Consider the following 22,709-nt stretch of genomic DNA (forward strand, 5'->3'; position numbering starts at 1 on the left):
TTTGCCCACTCACCGAACCTGTCCAAGTCACTCTGCAGCCTCATAGCATCCTCCTCGCAGCTCACACCGCCACCCAGCTTAGTGTCATCCGCAAATTTGGAGATATTACATTTAATCCCCTCGTCTAAATCATTAATGTACAATGTAAACAGCTGGGGCCCCAGCACATAGAAACATAGAAACATAGAAAATAGGTGCAGGAGTAGGCCATTCGGCCCTTCTAGCCTGCACCGCCATTCAATGAGTTCATGGCTGAACATGCAACTTAAGTACCCCATTCCTGCTTTCTCACCAATAGAACCTTGCGGTACCCCACTACTCACCGGGAAGAAGGGCATACCCACCGCCCGCGGCACCATGGGAAGAAGGTCGGTCACCCACCCCCTCCATCCCCAAATACCAATCACCGCGCAGCACCACGGGAAGAAGGGCAACCCATCCCTCTCCCCCCTCATCCCTCCCCTCACCCTCCCCTCTTCTCCCCCTCGACATGCAGCCCGTGATCCTGACCAACGGATTGGTCACAGACCCAATCCACGTCCGGACCGGGGTCAAACAGGGCTGCCTCATCGCCCCAACCCTCTTCTCAACCTTCCTCGCTGCCATGCTCCAGCTCACAGTCAACAAACTCCCCGCTGGAGTGGGACTAAATTACAGAACCAGTGGGAACCTGTTCAACCTTCGCCGTCTCCAGGCCAGGTCCAGGACCACCCCCAACCTCTGTCGTCGAGCTACAGTACGCGGACGACGCCTGCGTCTGCGCACATACAGAGGCTGAACTCCAGGACATAGTCAACGTATTTACTGAGGCGTACGAAAGCATGGGTCTTACACTAAACATCCGTAAGACAAAGGTCCTCCACCAGCCTGACCTCGCCGCACAGCACTGCCCCCCAGTCATCAAGATCCACGGCGCGGCCCTGGACAACGTGGACCATACCTCGGGAGCCTCTCATCAACAAGGGCAGACATTGACAACCAGATCCAACACCGCCTCCAGTGCACCAGTGCAGCCTTCGGCCGCCTGAGGAAAAGAGTTTTCAAAGACCAGGCCCTCAAATCTCCCACCAAGCTCATGGTCTACAGGGCTGTAGTGATACCCGCCTCCTGTATGGCTCAGAGACATGGACCATGTACAGTAGACACCTCAAGTCGCCGGAGAAATACCACCAACGATGTCTCCGCAAGATCCTACAAATCCCCCGGGAGGACAGGCGCATCAGCGTTAGCATCCTCGACCAGGCCAACATCCCCAGCATCGAAGCACTGACCACACTCGACCAGCTCCGCTGGGCAGGGCCACATTGTCCGCATGTCCCCCCAGACACGAGACTCCCAAAGTGTAAAGTCCTTACTCGACTGCATGAAACCACACGAGGCACATTATAGGGACAAGGTCACTCTGTGACCTCAACTCTTTATTAACAGCACTCCACAAGTGATGACCCTGCGTGGGACCTCCCTTTATATACCTGGGAGATCAGGTAAGGAGTGTCTCCCACAAGTTCACCCCTTGTGGTCAAGGTGTGTATCTAGGTTGAGTGTATACAGTAATACAGTGGTGTTACATTGTGGTTACATACATGACATCACCTTCCCCCCCAAAGTCTAACTGGGATCATAGGTTAAGTCTCTCGGGTGGTCTTCGCTCCCTCGTGGAGCGCCGCAGTTGGGGCTCTGGTTGTTGGACACTGATGTGAGTGTCTGTCCCCTGTGGTGATTCCGGCCTGTCCGGGCTGACCGCAGGGACTGTGCATTCTTCTGAATGCTCTTGTTGCTCATTCACTGGTGGTGGTGTGAGCTCCATCTCATGGTCTTCTTCAGGTTCCTCCGTGTCCATGCTGAACCTTTTTTTTACTTGGTTCAGATGCTTACGGCATATCTGACCATTGTTGAGTTTTACCGCGATGACCCTATTCCCCTCTTTGTCAATTACAGTGCCCTCGAGCCATTAGGGCCCATGGCGTGATTGAGGACGAATACAGGATCATTTATTTCTATACATCTCCCCCTCGAATTACGGTCATGGTACTCGTTTTGGGACAGGCGCTTGCCCTCGACTATGTCGGTCAGGACTGGGTGACTGAGGGACAACCGAGTTTTGAGTGTCCGTTTCATTAGTACCTCTGCGAGTGGGACCCCCGTGAGCGAGTGCGGGCGGGATCTATAGGCCAGCAGGAGACGCGATAGGCAGCATTGTAGGGAGGGTCCTTGAATCCTGAGCGTACCTTGCTTAATGATTTGGACCGCACGTTCTGCCTGGCCATTGGAGGCCGGCTTGAACGGTGCAGTCCTGACGTGGTTGATGCCATTGCCCGACATAAACTCCCGGAATTCGTAGCTTGTGAAGCATGGGCCGTTATCACTAACCAGGATGTCCGGCAAGCCATGGGTTGCGAAGATCGCACGTAGGCTTTCCACGGTGGTGGATGACGTGCATGAATTCAGGATGATGCACTCGATCCATTTCGAGTACGCGTCTACTACAATGAGGAACATCTTCCCCATGAACGGGCCCGTGTAGTCAACGTGAATGCATGACCATGGCCTGGTGGGCCAGGGCCACAGGCTGAGCGGGGCCTCCCTGGGGGCATTACCCAGCTGGGCACACGTCGTGCACCTGCGAACACAGTGTTCCAGGTCTGAATCAATTCCAGGCCACCAAACATGTGACTGGGCAATGGCCTTCATCAGCACAATGCCTTGGGTGCTCGCTGTGGAGTTCCGTGATGAATGCCTCCCTGCCCCTCTGGGGCATGACTACCCGGCTGCCCCATAGTAGGCAGTCGGCCTGGATGGAGAGCTCATCCATCCGTCTGTGAAACGGTCTGACCTCCTCGGGGCATGCTCCGTGTGCGGGCGCCCAATCCCCAGTCAGGACACATTTCTTAATCAGGGATAGGAGGGGATCTCTGTTGGTCCAGATTTTGATCTGGCGGGCTGTGATGGGGGAGCCTGCGCTGTCAAAGGCATCGACAACCATGACCATCTCAGCGCTTTGCTCCGTTGTCCCCTCAGTCACGTCAGCGCAATTTTCAGTGCCAGGCCGGTGCCGGATGGAGCAGTCATAAGCAGCCAGCGTGAGAGCCCATCGCTGTATGCGGGCTGATGCGTTGGCATTGACAGCCTTGCTGTCTGACAACAAGAATGTTAATGGCTTGAGGTCCATTTCTAATTCAAACTTCCTACTGAAGAGGTACTGATGCATTTTTTTTACACCATAGACACATGCGAGCGCTTCCTTCTCGACCATCCCATATCCCCGTTCTGCTTGAGAGAGCGACCTGGAGGCATAAGCCACAGGTTGTAGCTGACCCTCGGCATTGCCCTGCTGCAACACGCACCCAACCCCATAGGACGATGCATCACATGTCAGAACTAAACGTTTACAGGGGTCGTACAGGGTCAACAACTTGTTTGAACAAAGTAGGTTTCGTGCCCGATCAAAAGCCCGTTCCTGACAGTCCCCCGAAAACCAATCACAACCCTTACACAGGAGCACGTGTAGCGGCTCCAACAACGTGATCAAGTTCGGCAGAAAGTTCCCGAATAGTTCGAGAGTCCCAGGAATGAACGCTGCTCCGATGTGTTGCAGGGCCTGGGTGCTCGTCGAATCGCCTCTGTTTTGGATTCGGTGGGCCGAATCCCATCTGCGGCAACCCTCCTGCCCAGAAACTCAACCTCAGGAGCCAAAAACAGACATTTAGACTTCTTGAGTCGCAGGCCTACCCGGTCCTGTCGGCGTAGCACCTCCCCCAGGTTGTGGAGGTGTTCCTCGGTGTCTCGACCCGTGATGAGGATGTCGTCCTGGAATACGATCGTTCAGGAATGGATGTAAGCAGGCTTTCCATGTTTCGTTGAGAAATCGCGGCCGCTGACCGAATGCCAAACGGGCACCTGTTATAAACGAACAGTCCCTTGTGCGTGGTGATGGTGGTCAGTAGTTTGGATTCATCGGCCAGTTCCTGGGTCATATAGGCTGAAGTGAGGTCCAGCTTGGTGAACAGCTTGCCGCCTGCCAGCGTGGCGAAGAGGTCCTCTGCTCTCGGGAGCGGGTATTGATCTTGTAGGGACACCCGATTGATGGTGGCCTTGTAGTCGCCACAGATCCTGACAGAGCCATCCGCTTTTAGAACGGGAACGATGGGGCTCGCCCAGTCGCTGAATTCAACAGGCGAGATGATGCCCTCTCGCAACAGCCGGTCCAATTTGCTCTCGATCTTTTCCCGCATTACATACGGCACCGCTCTGGCTTTGTGGTGCACTGGCCTGGCGTCCGGGGTGATGTGTATCACTACTTTGGTGCCTTTGAAAGTCCCGACTTTGGAATAGTGAATCGAATTGTTGTAGGACTTGTGAGCACGAACTTCGCTCCACAGATGACATTGCGTGAACATCCCCCCATTTCCAGTTCATCTCGGCTAACCAGCTCCTCCCCAACAGTGTAGGACCATTGCCCGGGACAATCCAGAGCGGCAGCCGATTCACTAACCCATTGTGTGTGACAGCCAACATTGCACTGCCTAGCACTGGAATGATTTCTTTAGTGTAAGTCCGTAATTGTGTCTCAATACATGCGAATTTGGGTCCACTGGCTTTGAGTGGCCATAGCTTCTCGAATTGCTGGACGCCCATGAGTGACTGGCTGGCCCCAGTGTCCAGCTCCATGCGTACTGGGATGCCGTTTAATAAAACCCTCATCACCATTGGTGGCATTTTGGTGTATGAACTGTTCGCTGCATGGACCCGCTGAACTTCGGCGTCCATCGATTTGCCCCAAAAGTCATCCTGCCTCAAAGAACCCTCTTCTGGTCCATCCGCCTCATATATTAGTCTGGTTTCAGGCTTCCTGCAAAATTTTGAGCTAAATGGCCACTGAGATTGCAGTTCCTGCAGACAAACTGTTGAAATCTGCAAGATCTGGCTGAGTGTTTTCCCCCACACCTCCAGCATGAGTTAAAGCTTCCATTGTTGGGAACAAAGGGACGATGGCCAGGCATTCCGCTCTGACTGTCCCTTTGACTGCTCTTAAGTACCCTATTAGTGGGTGTCAATGGCCCCATCCCGGGCCGCATTGTCCGCTGTGATGGCATAAATGTCCGTTCAGCCTGCCATTGTCTCTGTTGGAGTCCTACTCTGGGGTCTATTGCTGCCTGGGGAATGTCGGACTGCCCCTGCCTGCCTGCGGGGCTCTGAGTTGCATTGATGATGTTGACTCCCTGACCCATCGCCATGTTAGATGCAGAATTGCGCGTGTATATTATTTTCGTCTCTTCCTCCCCCGGCATGAAAGTTTGAGCTAACAACGGCGCCGCTTCCAAGGTCAAATCCTTGGTCTCAATTAATTTGCGGAAAATTCCCGCATGACCGATGCCCTCGATGAAGAAGTCCCTGAGCATCTCCCCCCTGCAGGCGTCTGTGAACTTACAGAGGCTGGCCAAACGCCGGAGGTCCGCTACGAAGTCCGGTATGCTCTGCCCTTCACGACGTCGGTGGGTATAGAATCTGTCGGGCCATGTGTATGCTGCTCGCCGGTTTGAGGTGCTCCCCGATCAGTTTGGTAAGTTCTTCAAAGGTTTTGTCCGATGGCTTCTCAGGTGCTAGTAAGTCTTTCATGAGCGCGTAAGGGGTACTGAAGTTGCATGTTCAGCCATGAACTCATTGAATGGCGGTGCAGGCTCGAAGGGCCGAATGGCCTACTCCTGCACCTATTTTCTATGTTTCTATGTTTCTAAGTCTTTGGTCCACAGCTGGCCAAGAGATGAGCCCTTCGCTTGTCGGCCGCTGCATCCACCAGCCATTTTTTCGTAACGAAGCTTTGCTGAGGCCTCGTGACAAAATCGTCCCAGTCTTCCCCAACACAGCACCGTTCCTCTGCACTACCGGTGGCCATTCTCGTGGGTCGTGAGTTCCCGTTTCTCGTCGCCAATGTAAAGTCCTTACTCGACTGCATGAAACCACACGAGGCACATTCTAGGGACAAGGTCACTCTGTGACCTTAACTCTTTATTAACAGCACTCCACAAGTGATGACCCTGCGTGGGACCTCCCTTTATATACCTGGGAGATCAGGTAAGGAGTGTCTCCCACAAGTTTACCCCCTGTGGTCAAGGTGTGCATCTAGGTTGTGTGTATACAGTAATACAGTGGTGTTACATTGTGGTTACATACATGACATCAAGTAAACGCTTGACTCGGAACTCCTTCACGGGCAAACGAGCCAAAGGTGGGCAGAGGAAACGTTACAAGGGACCACCCTCAAAGCCTCCCTGATAAAGTGCAACATCCCCACCGACACCTGGGAGTCCCTGGGCCCAAAGACCAGTCCTGCCCTCAGTGGAGGAAGTGCATCCGGGAGGGCGCTGAGCACCTCGAGTCTCGTCGCCGAGAGCGTGCAGAAACCAAGCGCAGGCAGCGGAAGGAGCGTGCGGAAAACCAGTCCCACCCTCCCCTTCCCTCAACCACTGTCTGTCCCACCTGTGACAGGGACTGTGGTTCCCGTATTGGACTGTTCAGCCACGTGAGGCCTCGTGTTAAGAGTGGAAGCAAGTCTTCCTCGATTCCGAGGGACTGCCTGTGATGATGATGATCATGAAAGGCGCTATATGAATGCAAGTCTTGCTTTCTTTTCTTACAAATCACTAGAAGTAGCGACGCAGGTTGAGAAGGCCATTAAAAAGAAAGCAAACCAAGCACTAGGGTTTATTTCTAGAATTGAAAAGGAGAGAAGTTATAAACTTGAGATACCAGGGTTAAGGGGAGAGGGGAATTGGGAGTCTGCATGTGGCTGCCTTGCTGGTAGGGGGACTACAACTCCCAGAGGGCAGTGTGGGTTGTGGGCATGCGCAGTGGGCAGTAGGAGTGCGTGGGCATGCGTAGTGTCCAGTGGGGGAGCGTGGGCATGCGAGGAGGACTACAGCTCCCAGAGTGCGGCGGGCGGGGGGGTGTGTGTGTGTGTGTGCGCGCAGTGGGCGCGGGGTTTAGTGGGCATGCGCAATAGGAGCCAGGCCGGCCGTGGGGAACTACAAGTCCCGGCGGGCGGCGCGCGTCGGGCATGCGCAGTGGGCGGCGCTGGGTGGAAGAAGGGAAGAAGGAAGATGGCGGCGCTGCGATGGGTGACCCGGTGCCTAGCGGCACAGACAGCGCTTAACGGCCCGGCCCAGGTAACGGCAGCCGCTCCAAACACGGCCAAAAGCCGGATATAAATGCTTTCTGTCGGCTTAAACCGCGTCTCCAAGGTCACCGGCCGCCATTGGCGGTCACCGCCTCCCCTCTTAAAGGGGCAGTCCACCTGGCAATTTCAGGCTTGCAAGCAGGAAATTGGGTCAATATTGTAATCTAATCTAGGGGATTATATATAGGATTATATCCCCAGGCAGTGAGTTACAGACTGTAATCTAATCCAGGGGATTATATATAGGATTATATCCCCAGGTAGTGAGTTACAGACTGTAATCTAATCCAGGGGATTATATATAGGATTATATCCCCAGGCAGTGAGTTACAGACTGTAATCTAATCCAGGGGATTATATATAGGATTATATCCCCAGGCAGTGAGTTACAGACTGTAATCTAATCCAGGGGATTATATATAGGATTATATCCCCAGGCAGTGAGTTACAGACTGTAATCTAATCTAGGGGATTATATATAGGATTATATCCCCAGGCAGTGAGTTACAGACTGTAATCTAATCTAGGGGATTATATATAGGATTATATCCCCAGGCAGTGAGTTACAGACTGTAATATAATCTAGGGGATTATATATAGGATTATATCCCCAGGCAGTGAGTTACAGACTGTAATCTAATCCAGGGGATTATATATAGGATTATATCCCCAGGCAGTGAGTTACAGACTGTAATATAATCTAGGGGATTATATATAGGATTATATCCCCAGGCAGTGAGTTACAGACTGTATTCTAATCCAGGGGATTATATATAGGATTATATCCCCAGGCAGTGAGTTACAGACTGTAATCTAATCTAGGGGAATGTATATAGGATTATATCCCCAGGCAGTGAGTTACAGACTGTAATCTAATCTAGGGGATTATATATAGGATTATATCCCCAGGCAGTGAGTTACAGACTGTAATCTAATCCAGGGGGATTATATAGAGGATTATATCCCCAGGCAGTGAGTCACAGACTGCAATCTAATCTAGGGGATTATATATAGTGCAAAGAAGGTTCACCAGACTGATTCCTGGGATGGCAGGACTGCCGTATGAGGAGAGATTGGGTCGACTGGGCCTGTATTCACTAGAGTTTAGAAGAATGAGAGGGGATCTCATTGAAAGGTATAAAATTTTGACGGGGTTGGACAGACTGGATGCGGGGAGGATGTGTCCCCCCAGGGCTGGGAAGTCGAGAACAAGGGGTCACAGTCTTAGGATACGGGGTAGGAAATTTAGGAGCGAGATGAGGAGAAATGTTTTCACTCCGAGGGTGGTGAACCTGTGGAATTCTCTACCACAGAAGGTTGTGGAGGCCAAGTCACTGAATATATTTAAAAGGGAGATAGATAGATGTCTAGACACAAAAGGCATCAAGGGGTATGGGGAGAAAGCGGGAATATGGTGTTGAGATAGAGGATCAGCCAGGATCATATTGAATGGTGCAGGCTCGAAGGGCCGAATAGCCTACTCCTGCTCCTATTTTCTATGTTTCTATATCCCCAAGGAGTGGGTTACAGACTGCAATCTAATCCAGGGGGATTAAACACCTGGAGTACTGCGTACAGTTTTGGTCTCTGTATTTAAGGAAGGATATACTTGCTTTGGAGGTAATTCAGAGAAGGCTCACTCGGTTGATTCCTGAGATGAGGGAGTTGTCTTATGAAGAAAGGGTGAGCAGGTTGGGCCTCTACTCATTGGAGTTTAAAAGAATGAGCGGTGATCTTATTGAAACGTGTAAGATTATAAGCGGGCTGGGCAGGATAGATGCAGAGAGGATGTTTCCCCTCGTGGGGAAACCTAGAACTAGGGGGCACAGTTTCAGAATAAGGGGCTGCCCATTTAAAATGGAAATGTGGAAGAATTTCTTCTCTCAGAGGGTTGTAAATCTGTGGAATTCTCTGCCCCAGAGAGCTGTGGAGGCTGGATCATTGAATATATTTAAGGTGGAGATAGACAGATTTTTTGGGGCGATGAGGGATATGGGGAGCGGGCAGGGAAGTGGAGCTGAGGCCAAGATCAGATCAGTCTTGATCTTAATTGAATGGCGGAGCAGGCTCGAGGGGCCGAATGGCCGACTCCTGCTCCTGTTGCTTATGTTCTTTTATATAGAGTAATATACCCAGGGAGTGGGTTACAGGCTACAATCTAATCCAGTGGGGGTTTATATATCGGATTATATCCCCAGGGAGTAGGTTACAGACTGCAGTCTAATCTAGTGGGGGTTTACATATAGAATTATATACCCAGGGAGTGAGTTACAGACTGCAGTCTAATGCTGTATAAATATAATTGTCAGCAGAACCAGAGGGGGAGATGGGGAGAATGTGTTTACGCAGCGAGTTGTTGTGATCGGGAACGCGCTGCCTGAAAGCTCGGTGGGAGCAGATTCGATCGTGACTTTCAAACCGGGAATTGGATAAATACTGGAAGGGGAAATGTGCCGGGGCTGTGGGGAAAGGGCAGGGGGGAGTGTGGGACTGATTGGGGTCGCTCCGTCACCGAGCCGGCACAGCACGGGGCTCGAGGGGCTGAGCGGCTGCCTCCTCTCCTGATTCGAGAGGTGGTTGGAGCAGCAGAACAGGCTGAGGGATTTGGAAATGCTAAAAAAAAAATACCGAGAGGCCCACAGCGCCACCCTCTGGCGAGAGGCTGCGATGACAGCGTGACCTGTTTACATTGTAGTTTGCCTTTTTAACGGGAATTGCTACCAAAGTGCGTCAGGCTCGCGTCGACAGGAAGTAAGATGTCACGGACAGGAAGTGTGTGCGGAGCAGCCGTGGTGGTGGTTTGCCTCCTGCTAACTAACCCTGCCTCATTTTGTCCCCCCGCAGGTGTTGGGTGTGACAGCGTCCGGTCACCGAGGCCTCGCGGCATTCGTTGTAAGTCTGATCGCCATCGGCCAATAGGACGGCAGGTTTACCCCATGTGACCTCCGACGGCTCCGCGCGATTCGCTGGCCATCGTTTCAGGCTCCCGACGCCGATGTCTTGCAAATCTTCACTGAACTAACAACCCTCTTTAGCTGCTCTTCTCTTGGCTTTGCATTGAGTGGTGGAGGGGGGCAAGGAGCCGGCTAGTCTGGGACACTTTACTCCCCCTCGCCCTCGCGCCCCCCTTCACCCTCGCCCCCCCCCCCTTCGCCCTCGCCCCCCCCTTCGCCCTCGCCCCCCCTTCGCCCTCGCCCCCCCCCTTCGCCCTCGCCCCGCCCTTCGCCCTCGCCCCCCCTTCGCCCTCGCCCCCCCCTACGCCCTCGCCCCCCTTCGCCCTCGTCCCCCTTCGCCCTCGCCCCCCCCTTCGCCCTCGCCCCCCCCCTTCGCCCTCGCCCCCCCCCTTCGCCCTCGCCCCCCCTTCGCCCTCGCCCCCCCCTTCGCCCTCGCCCCCCCCTTCGCCCTCGCCCCCCCCTTCGCCCTCGCCCCCCCCTTCGCCCTCGCCCCCCCCCCTTCGCCCTCGCCCCCCCCTTCGCCCTCGCCCCCCCTTCGCCCTCGCCCCCCCCTTCGCCCTCGCCCCCCCCTTCGCCCTCGCCCCCCCCTTCGCCCTCGCCCCCCCCTTCGCTCTCGCCCCCCCCTTCGCTCTCGCCCCCCCCCTTCGCTCTCGCCCCCCCCCCTTCGCCCTCGCCCCCCCCTTCGCTCTCGCCCCCCCCTTCGCTCTCGCCCCCCCCTTCGCCCTCGCCCCCCCCTTCGCCCTCGCCCCCCCCTTCGCCCTCGCCCCCCCTTCGCCCTCGCCCCCCCCTTCGCCCTCGCCCCCCCCTTCGCCCTCGCCTTCGCCCTCGCCCCCCCCTTCGCCCTCGACCCCCCCCTTCGCCCTCGCCCCCCCTTCGCTCTCGCCCTCGCCCCCCCCTTCGCCCTCGCCCCCCCCTTCGCCCTCGCCCCCCCCTTCGCCCTCGCCCCCCCTTCGCCCTCGCCCCACCTGCGCCCTCGCCCCCCCTTCGCCCTCGCCCCCCCCCCGCGCTCTTGCCCCCCCCCCCCCCACCTGCGCTCTTGCCCTCGCCCCCCCCCCGCGCTCTGGCCCTCGCCCCCCCCCCCCACCTGCGCTCTTGCCCTCGCCCCCCCCCCGCGCTCTCGCCCTCGCCCCCCCCCCCCACCTGCGCTCTTGCCCTCGCCCCCCCCCCCGCGCTCTCGCCCTCGCCCCCCTTCGCCCTCGCCCCCCTTCGCCCTCGCACCCCCCTGCGCTCTAATCCCCTAATACGCTTGTCCCAATAACAACTTGTATTTATATAGTGCAAGGCGCTTCACCAACTAGAGAGCTGGCCATCCTAGACTGGGTGTTGTGTAATGAGAAGGGACCAATTAGCAATCTTGTTGTGCGAGGCCCCTTGGGGAAGAGTGACCATAATATGGTAGAATTCTTTATTAAGATGGAGAGTGACAGTTAATTCAGAGACTCTGGTCTTGAACTTAAGGAAAGGTAACTTCGATGGTATGAGACGTGAATTGTCTAGAATAGACTGGCGAGTGATACTTAAAGGGTTGATGGTGGATAGGCAATGGCAAACATTGAAAGATCACATGGATGAACTTCAACAATTGTACATCCCTGTCTGGAGTAAAAATAAAACGGGGAAGGTGGCTCAACCGTAGCTAACAAGGGAAATTAGGGATAGTGTTAAATCCAAGGAAGAGGCATATAAATTGGCCAGAAAAATCAGCAAACTTGAGGACTGGGAGAAATTTAGAATTCAGCAGAGGAGGACAAAGGGTTTAATTAGGAGGCGGGAAAATAGAGTACGAGAGGAAGCTTGCCGGGAACATAAAAACTGACTGCAAAAGCTTCTATAGATATGTGAAGAGAAAAAGATTAGTGAAGACAAACGTAGGTCCCTTGCAGTCAGATTCAGGTGAATTTATAATGGGGAACAAAGAAATGGCAGACCAATTGAACAAATACTTTGGTTCTGTCTTCACGAAGGAAGACACAAATAACCTTCCGGAAATACTAGGGGACCGAGGGTCTAGTGAGAAGGAGGAACTGAAGGATATCCTTATTAGGCGGCAAATTGTGTTAGGAAAATTGATGGGATTGAAGGCCGATAAAACCCCGGGGCCTGATAGTCTGCATCCCAGAGTGCTTAAGGAAGTGGCTCTAGAAATAGTGGATGCATTGGTGATCATTTTCCAACAGTCTATCGACTCTGCATCAGTTCCTATGGACTGCAGGGTAGCTAATGTAACACCACTTTTTAAACAGGGAGGGAGAGATAAAACGGGTAATTATAGACTGGTTAGCCTGACATCAGTAGTGGGGAAAATGTTGGAATCAATTATTAAGGATGAACTAGCAGCGCATTTGGAAAGCAGTGACAGGATCGGTCCAAGTCAGCATGGATTTATGAAGGGGAAATCATGCTTCACAAATCTTGTGGAATTTTTTGAGGATGTAACTAGTAGAGTGGACAAGGGAGAACCAGTGGATGTGGTGTATTTGGACTTTCAAAAGGCTTTTGACAAGGTCCCACACAAGAGATTGGTGTGCAAAATTAAAGCACATGGCATTAGGGGTAATGTACTGACGTGGATAGAGAACTGGTTGGCAGACAGGAAGCAGAGAGTCAGGATAAACTGGTCCTTTTCAGAATGCCAGGCAGTGACTAGTGGGGTGCCGCAGGGCTCAGTGCTGGGACACCAGCTATTTACAATATACATTAATCATTTGGATGAAGGAATTGAGTGTAATATCTCCAAGTTTGCAGATGACACTAAGCTGGGTGGCGGTGTGAGCTGTGAGGAGGATGCTAAGAGGCTGCAGGGTGACTTGGACGGGTTAGGTGAGTGGGCAAATGCATGACAGATGCAGTATAATGTGTAAATGTGAGGTTATCCACTTTGGTGGCAAAAACGCGAAGACAGAATATTATCTGAATGGCGGCAGATTAGGAAAAGGGGAGGTGCAACGAGACCTGGGTGTCAGGGTACATCAGTCATTGAAAGTTGGCATTCAGGTATAGCAGGCGGTGAAGAAGGCAAATGGTATGCTGGCCTTCATAGCGAGAGGATTTGAGTATAGGAGCAGGGAGGTCTTACTGCAGTTGTACAGGGCCTTGGTGAGGCCTCACCTGGAATATTGTGTTCAGTTTTGGTCTCCTAATCTAAGGAAGGATGTTCTTGCTATTGAGGGAGTGCAGCGAAGGTTCACCAGACTGATTCCCGGGATGGCAGGACTGACATAAGAGGAGAGACTGGATCGACTGGGCCTTTATACACTGGAGTTTAGAAGGATGAGAGGGGATCTCATAGAAACGTATAAGATTCTGATGGGTGGGACAGGTTAGATGCAGGAAGAATGTTCCTGATGTTGGGGAAGTCCAGAACCAGGGGTCACAGTCTAAGGATAAGGCCATTTAGGACTGAGATGAGGAGAAATTTCTTCACTCAGAGAGTTGTTAACCTGTGGAATTCCCTGCCGCAGAAAGTTGTTGATGCCAGTTCATTGGATATATTCAAGAGGGAGCTACGGCTAAAGGGATCAAGGGGTATGGAGAGAAAGCAGGAAAGGGGTACTGAGGGAATGATCAGCCATGATCTTATTGAATGGTGGTGCAGGCTCGAAGGTCCGAATGGCCTACTCCTGCACCTATTTTCTATGTTTCTATGTTACAGGAGTATTATGAGCTAAAAATTTGACACGAGCCACATAAGGGCAAATTAGCGCAGGGCTTGGTCACAGAGATCAGTTTTAAGGAGCGTCTTGAAGGCGGCGAGAGAGGCCGAGAGGTTTAGGGAGGGAGTTCCAGAGCTTGGGGCCCAGGCAACAGAAGGCACGGCCACCGGTGGTGGAGCGATTATAATCGGGGATGCTCAGGAGGGCAGAATTGGAGGAGTGCAGACATCTCTGGGGGGTTGTGGGGCTGGAGGAGGTTACAGAGATAGGGAGGGGTGTAGGGGCTGGAGGAGGTTACAGAGATAGGGAGAGGTGTAGGGGCTGGAGGAGGTTACAGAGATAGGGAGGGGTGTAGGGGCTGGAGGAGGTTACAGAGATAGGGAGGGGTGTAGGGGCTGGAGGAGGTTACAGAGATAGGGAGGGGTGTAGGTGCTGGAGGAAGTTACAGGGATAGGGAGGGGTGTAGGGGCTGGAGGAGGTTACAGAGATAGGGAGGGGTGTAGGGGCTGGAGGAGGTTACAGAGATAGGGAGGGGTGTAGGGACTGGAGGAGGTTACAGAGATAGGGAGGGGTGTAGGGGCTGGAGGAGGTTACAGAGATAGGGAGGGGTGTAGGGGCTGGAGGAGGTTACAGAGATAGGGAGGGGTGTAGGGGCTGGAGGAGGTTACAGAGATAGGGAGGGGTGTAGGGACTGGAGGAGGTTACAGAGATCGGGAGGGGTGAGGGCATGAAGGGATTTGAAAACATTGAGACATTAAAGGCGCTATATAAATACAAGTTGTTATTGAATGCACTTCCCACACAAATGCGGGTGTTGAATTTGAAACCATGGGGCTTTTCCGAGCTCTCCAGGGTTTCATAGTCCCAGAGTGGGCAGCAATCCTAAACAGTCACCTTTGTTTCCTCGGGACAGGACTATTCCAGTGTTCCCCTACTTGAACCTCCCACCGTCCGCCCTCTGCTCGCCCAAAACTCGGCCGTCCCCCCCCCCCCCCCCCGTGTCCTAACTCGTACCGAGTCCCACTCCCGCCTCACCCCTGTGCTCACCGACCTACATTGGCTCCCGATCCGGCTACGCCTTCATTTTAAAATTGTCCCATCTCGTGTTCAAATCCCTCCGTGCCCCTCGCCCCCTCCCCCTCCCTATCTCTGTAACCTCCTCCAGCCCTTACACCCCTCCCAGATCTCTGCCCCTCCCATTCACTCCTATCGTTCACAATCCCAATGGACCCAACCCCTTCCCATTCACTCCCACTGTACACAATCCCAATGGACCCAACCCCTTCCCATTCACTCCCACTGTACACAATCCCAATGGACCCAACCCCCTTCCTATTCACTCTCACTGTACACAATCCCAATGGACCCAACCCCCTTCCCATTCACTCCCACTGTACTCAATCCCAATGGACCCAACCCCTTCCTATTCACTCCCACTGTACACAATCCCAATGGACCCAACCCCTTCCCATTCACTCCCACTATACACAATCCCAATGGACCCAACCCCCTTCCCATTCACTCCCACTGTACACAATCCCAATGGACCCAACCCCTTCCCATTCACTCCACTGTACACAATCCCAATGGACCCAACCCCCTTCCCATTCACTCCCACTGTACACAATCCCAATGGACCCAACCCCTTCCCATTCACTCCCACTATACACAATCCCAATGGACCCAACCCCCTTCCCATTCACTCCCACTGTACACAATCCCAATGGACCCAACCCCCTTCCCATTCACTCCACTGTACACAATCCCAATGGGCCCAACCCCTTCCCATTCACTCCTATTGTTCACAATCCCAATGGACCCAACCCCTTCCCATTCACTCCCACTGTACACAATCCCAATGGACCCAACCCCTTCCCATTCACTCCCACTATACACAATCCCAATGGACCCAACCCCTTCCCATTCACTCCACTGTACACAATCCCAATGGACCCAACCCCCTTCCTGTTCACTCCCACTGTACACAATCCCAATGGACCCAATCCCCTTCCCATTCACTCCCACTATACACAATCCCAATGGACACAACCCCCTTCCTGTTCACTCCCACCGTACACAATCCCAATGGACCCAACCCCCTTCCTATTCACTCCCATTGTACACAATCCCAATGGACACAACCCCCTTCCTGTTCACTCCCACTGTACACAATCCCAATGGACCCAACCCCTTCCCATTCACTCCCATTGTACACAATCCGAATGGACCCAACCCCTTCCCATTCACTCCCACTGTACACAATCCGAATGGACCCAACCCCTTCCCATTCACTCCCACTGTACACAATCCCAATGGACACAACCCCCTTCCTGTTCACTCCCACTGTACACAATACCAATGGACCCAACCCCTTCCCATTCACTCCCACTGTACACAATCCCAATGGACCCAACCCCTTCCCATTCACTCCCACTGTACACAATCCCAATGGACCCAACCCCCTTCCTATTCACTCCCACTGTACACAATCCCAATGGACCCAACCCCTTCCCATTCACTCCCATTGTACTCAATCCCAATGGACCCAACCCCTTCCTATTCACTCCCACTGTACACAATCCCAATGGACCCAACCCCCTTCCTATTCACTCCCACTGTACACAATCCCAATGGACCCAACCCCTTCCCATTCACTCCCATTGTACTCAATCCCAATGGACCCAACCCCTTCCCATTCACTCCCACTGTACACAATCCCAATGCACCCAACCCCCTTCCTATTCACTCCCATTGTACACAATCCCAATGAACACAACCCCCTTCCTGTTCACTCCCACCGTACACAATCCCAATGGACCCAACCCCCTTCCTATTCACTCCCATTGTACACAATCCCAATGGACACAACCCCCTTCCTGTTCACTCCCACTGTACACAATCCCAATGGACCCAACCCCTTCCCATTCACTCCCATTGTACACAATCCGAATGGACACAACCCCTTCCCATTCACTCCCACTGTACACAATCCCAATGGACCCAACCCCTTCCCATTCACTCCCACTGTACACAATCCCAATGGACACAACCCCCTTCCTGTTCACTCCCACTGTACACAATCCCAATGGACCCAACCCCTTCCCATTCACTCCCACTGTACACAATCCCAATGGACCCAACCCCCTTCCCATTCACTCCCACTGTACACAATCCCAATGGACCCAACCCCTTCCCATTCACTCCCACTGTACACAATCCCAATGGACCCAACCCCTTCCCATCCACTCCCACTGTACACAATCCCAATGGACCCAACCCCTTCCCATTCACTCCCACTGTACACAATCCCAGTGGACCCAACCCCTTCCCATTCACTCCCACTGTACACAATCCCAATGGACCCAACCCCCTTCCCATTCACTCCCATTGTACACAATCCCAATGGACCCAATCCCCTTCCTGTTCACTCCCACTGTACACAATCCCAGTGGTTGCACTCAATAGCTGCTGACTACTCTGTATATTGTCAGTCGTGATGAAAGTGCAGCTGTGCTGTGCTGTGATTCAAGCATTGCCCAGTTGAAGTACAGAAGATTTGTCCACAAGGTGCCCCACCTAGCCAGGACCTTTGCACAAACCTCCTCTCGCCGAAGTGCTGTTTACCCCTGGATTGTGTCAGTGGGCAGGCTCGCGGAACTGTGAATATACCTTAATGAAGCTTCACTATTGGCTTGGTGTGTGATTAATTAACCACCTTCTCCTTTCTCCTATCTCTCAGGCCGATCAATCAATTGTAAGTATTTTTTTTATTGCAAATACGTTGCTACTAACAAGAGCTGAAGATAGGCAAAAGTAAACTAGCACGAAATATAAAAACAGATAGCAAGAGTTTCTATCGGTATATAAAAAGGAAAAGAGAGGCTAAAGTAAATGTTGGTCCCTTCGAGGACGAGACCGGGGAATTAGTAATGGGGAACATGGAGATGGCAGAAACTGAACAAATATTTTGTATCAGTCTTTACGGTAGAGGACACAAACAATATCCCAACAGTGGATAGTCTAGGGGCTATAGGGGGCGGAGGAACTTAACACAAATCACAATCACTAAGGAGGTGGTACTCAGTAAGATAATGGGACTAAAGGCAGATAAAGCCCCTGGACCTGATGGCTTGCATCCTCGGGTCTTAAGAGAAGTAGCGGCAGGGATAGTGGATGCATTGGTTGTAATTTACCAAAATTCCCTGGATTCTGGGGCAGTCCCAGCAGATTGGAAAACTGCAAATGTAACGCCCCTATTTAAAAAAGGAGGCAGACAAAAAGCAGGAAACTACAGACCAGTTAGTCTAACATCTGTGGTTGGGAAAATGTTGGAGTCTATTATTAAAGAAGCAGTAGCAAGACATTTTGGAAAAGCAAAATTCGGTCAGGCAGAGTCAGCATGGATTTATGAAGGGGAAGTCATGTTTGGCAAATTTGCTGGAGTTCTTTGAGGATGTAACAAACAGGGTGGATAAAGGGGAACCAGTGGATGTGGTATATTTGGATTTCCAGAAGGCATTTGACAAGGTGCCACATAAAAGGTTACTGCACAAGGTAAAAGTTCACGGGGTTGGGGGTAATATATTAGTATGGATAGAGGATTGACTAACTAACAGAAAACAGAGAGTCGGGATAAATGGTTCATTCTCGGGTTGGTGATCAGTAACTAGTGGGATGCCGCAGGGATCAGTGCTGGGACCCCAACTATTTACAATCTATATTAACGACTTGGAAGAAGGGACCGAGTGTAACGTAGCCAAGTTTGCTGATGATACAAAGATGTGAGGAAAAGCAATGTGTGAGGAGGACACAAAAAGTCTGCAAAAGGACATAGACAGGCTCAGTGAGTGGGCAAAAATTTGTCAGCTGGAGTATAATGTGGGAAAGTGTGAGGTCATGCACTTTGGCAGAAAATAATCAAAAAGCAAGTTATTATTTAAATGGAGAAAGATTGCAAAGTGCTGCAGTACAGCGGGACCTGGGGGTTACTTGTGCATGAAACACAAAAGGATAGTATGCAGGTACAGCAAGTGATCAGGAAGGCCAATGGTATCTTGGCCTTTATTGCAAAGGGGATGGAGTATAAAAGCAGGGAAGTCTTGCTCCAGTTATACAGGGTATTGGTGAGGCCACACCTGGAGTACTGTGTGCAGTTTTGGTCTCCGTATTTACGAAAGGATACACTTGCTTTGGAGGCAGTTCAGAGAAGGTTCACTCGGTTGATTCCAGAGATGAGGGGGTTGACTTATGAGGAAAGGTTGAGGAGGTTGGGCCTCTACTCATTGGAATTCAGAAGAATGAGAGGTGATCTTATCGAAACGTATAAAGTTATGAAGGGGGCTTGACAAGGTGGATACAGAGAGCATGTTTCCACTGATGGAAACTAGAACTAGGGGGCATGGTCTTAGAATAAGGGGCCGCCCATTTAAAACTGAGACGAGGAGGAATTTCTTCTCTCAGAGGGTTGTAAATCTGTGGAATTCGCTGCCTCAGAGAGCTGTGGAAGCCGGGACATTGAATATATTTAAGACCGAGATAGACAGTTTCTTAGTCAATAAGGGGTTATGGGGAGCAGGCAGGAAAGTGGAGCTGAGTCCATGATCGGATCAGCCATGATCGTATTAAATGGCGGAGCAGGCTCGAGGGGCCGAATGGCCGACTGCTGCTCCTATTTCTTATGTTCTTGTATATCGCAATTGTGTGGGGCAGGCTCGACGGACCAGTGGGTCTTTCTCTGTTTGTATGCTCTCCTAAGTTTCTCTGCTCGTCTCCTGATCAGGGCTGACATTCCTCCAGTACTTTTACCCCCACCACCAGCGTGCCCTCCCTTGGACGTTGTGCGTTGGCCAACTCTTCCTCCCTGGGGGGCATCGCGGGGCCCAGCTCGACCCTGGCCGAACACCAGCGCCCAAGCACCTGCAGGTCCCGGTGACCGCCACCGAGTGGCGCTGTGGAGCGTTGCCGGCGGTCTCATGGTCTAGCGACTCCCTGCCGCCCCGGAGAGTGTGGGTTCAAATCCCACTGTGCCAAGTTGTGACGCCCAGCTCTATAAATCTGGCAATTTCTGAGCCGGCGCCGGGATTAAAAATGAGCAGGAAAGCATGTTGGATAGCCGTGAAAAGCCCGACTGCGGGTACTGTCGCCTCCGAGTCAGAAAGGCCTCCAATGTTGGATGCAGAGCAGCTGGGTCTTTGGGAAAGAGGCGGGGAGGGTTTGAAGAGAGTGTCTGCGATGGAAGGCTCGTGAGACGGAGGAACTAGGGACAGAGTCAACTCCCAACTGTTCCTGTGCCTCCCAAGAACATAAGAAGTAGGAGCAGGAGTCGGCCATTCGGCCCCTCGAGCCTGCTCCGCCATTCAATACGATCATGGCTGATCCGATCATGGACTCAGCTCCACTTCCCTGCCCGCTCCCTGTGAATTCTCTACCACAAAAGGCTGTGGAGGCCAAGTCACTGAATATATTTAAGAGGGAGACGGATCGATTTCTAGACACAAAAGGCATCAAGGGGTATGGGGAGAAAGCGGGAATATGGTGTTGAGATAGAGGATCAGCCATGATCATATTGAATGGTGCAGGCTCGAGGGGCCGAATGGCCTACTCTATTTTCTATGTCCCTTGACTCCCTTATCGCTCACAAATCTGTCGATCTCCACCTTAAATTTATTCAATGACCCAGCCTCCACAGCTCTCTGGGGCAGAGAATTCCACAGATTTACAACCCTCTGAGAGAAGAAATTCCTCCTCATCTATGTTTTAAATGGGCGACCCCTTATTCTGAGACTATTAACCCCCCGCCAGTTGTGGATTCCCTCACGAGGGGTAACATCCTCTCTGCATCTACCCTATCAAAGCTCCCTCAGAATCTTATACCTTTTAACAAGATCACCTCTCATTCTTCTAAACTCCAATGAGTAGAGGTCCAACCTGCTCAACCTTTCCTCATAAGACAACCCCCTCATCTCCGGAATCAACCGAGTGAACCTTCCCTGAACTACTTCCAAAGCAAGTATATCCTTCCTTAAATACGGAGACTAAAACTGCACGCAGTACTCCAGGTGTGGCCTCACCAATACCCTGTATAACTGCAGCAGGACTTCCCTGCTTTTAAACTCCACCCCCCTTGCAATAAAGGCCAAGATACCATTGACCTTCCTTGGGGCAGGGTACAATTGGGAGGAGAGGTGTGGAGGAGGGCTGTCCTATGAGGGGAGATTGTGTAGATTGGGCCTGCACTCTCCGGAGTTTAGAAGAATGAGAGGTGATCTCATTGAAATGTATAGGATTCTGAGGGGGATGCAGGGAGGGTGTTTCCCCCCGGGCTGGGGAGTCCAGAACCAGGGGTCACAGTCTCAGGATAAGGGGTCGGCCATTTAGGACTGAGATGAGGAGGAATTTCTTCACTCAGAGGGAGGTGAATCTTTGGAATTCTCTGCCCCAGAGGGCTGTGGAGGCTCAGTCAATGAGTATATTCAAGGCTGAGATCGATAGATTTTTGGACTCTCGGGAAATCGATTGATCGGGCGGGATAGTAGAGTTGAGGAGGAAGATCAGCCGTGATCTCATTGAATGGCGGAGCAGGCTCGAGGAGCCGAATGGCCGACTCCCGCTCCTAATTCTTATGTTCACTGACGGTCTAGTTTTCTTGCAGCCCCCTCCGGCCAAGTACGGAGGCCGTCACACGGTGGCGATGATCCCGGGAGACGGAATTGGCCCTGAGTTGATGCTGCACGTCAGAGATGTTTTCAGGTGAGAATCCTCTCGCTCATGAATCGAAATCAGGAACAATTAATGTGAACCGTGCCTCACAGTACACAATCCCAATGGACCCAACCCCTTCCCATTCACTCCCATTGTACACAATCCCAATGGACCCAACCCCTTCCCATTCACTCCCATTGTACACAATCCCAATGGACCCAACCCCTTCCCATTCACTCCCACTGTACACAATCCCAATGGACCCAACCCCTTCCCATTCACTCCCACTGTACACAATCCCAATGGACCCAACCCCTTCCCATTCACTCCCATCGTACACAATCCCAATGGACCCAACCCCTTCCCATTCACTCCCATTGTACACAATCCCAATGGACCCAACCCCTTCCCATTCACTCCCACTGTACACAATCCCAATGGACCCAACCCCTTCCCATTCACTCCCACTGTACACAATCCCAATGGACCCAACCCCTTCCCATTCACTCCCACTGTACACAATCCCAATGGACCCAACCCCTTCCCATTCACTCCCACTGCACACAATCCCAATGGACCTAAACCCTTCCCATTCACTCCCATTGTACACAATCCCAATGGACCTAAACCCTTCCCATTCACTCCCATTGTACACAATCCCAATGAACCCAACCCCTTCCCATTCACTCCCATTGTACACAATCCCAATGCACCAGTCAGTGTACAGATATCTCTCTGAGGGAGAGGGACTGAGAGACACCAGTCAGTGTACAGATATCTCCCTGAGGAAGAGGGACTGAGAGATACTGCTTTGTGTACAAATGTCTCCTTTTAACTGATAGATGAGTTTAATCACACAGTTGGAGCTGGAAATCAGAGCTGAGCCACTTAAGGAGATTACAGGGCAGGTGACCAAAAGCTTGGGCAAACGGCTAGATTTTAAAGAGTGTCTTAAAGGAGGAGAAGAGAGAGGCGGTGAGATTTAGGGAGGGAGTTCCAAAGCTTGGGCCCCAGGCAGTTGAAGGTACGACCTCCAATGGTGGAGTGAAGGGAATCGGGGGATGCACAAGAGGGCAGAACTGTAGGGAGGCAGAGATCTCGGAGGGTTGTGGGGCTGCAGGAGGTTAAAGACATAGATAGGAGGGAGGCGAGGAGGCCAGGGAGGGAATTGAACATGAGGATGAGGGTTTTAAAAATGAGTCGTTGCCAGTGTAGGTCAGCGAGCAC

The 22,709-nt window shown here is 52.3% G+C and overlaps 1 protein-coding gene across 2 annotated transcripts in view; it reads left to right on the forward strand.

The window, feature by feature from the left end:
* Nucleotides 1–7,076: 7,076 nt before the first annotated feature.
* idh3g (isocitrate dehydrogenase (NAD(+)) 3 non-catalytic subunit gamma) overlaps nucleotides 7,077–22,709 on the forward strand; it is an 82,915-nt gene continuing 67,282 nt past the window's right edge. The window contains exons 1-4 of one of the 2 annotated variants that reach the window (XM_070868997.1): nucleotides 7,077–7,163; nucleotides 10,019–10,066; nucleotides 17,521–17,535; nucleotides 21,433–21,530. In XM_070868997.1, coding sequence (XP_070725098.1) covers nucleotides 7,098–7,163; nucleotides 10,019–10,066; nucleotides 17,521–17,535; nucleotides 21,433–21,530 — 227 coding nt within the window. In that variant the 5' untranslated portion in view covers nucleotides 7,077–7,097. The remainder of the gene's footprint in view (nucleotides 7,164–10,018; nucleotides 10,067–17,520; nucleotides 17,536–21,432; nucleotides 21,531–22,709) is intronic. The other variant, XM_070868998.1, reaches the window with a different exon arrangement.

This window comes from Pristiophorus japonicus, chromosome 32 (genome assembly GCF_044704955.1).
Source record: "Pristiophorus japonicus isolate sPriJap1 chromosome 32, sPriJap1.hap1, whole genome shotgun sequence".
In the NCBI taxonomy this organism is placed as follows: Eukaryota; Metazoa; Chordata; class Chondrichthyes; family Pristiophoridae; genus Pristiophorus; species Pristiophorus japonicus.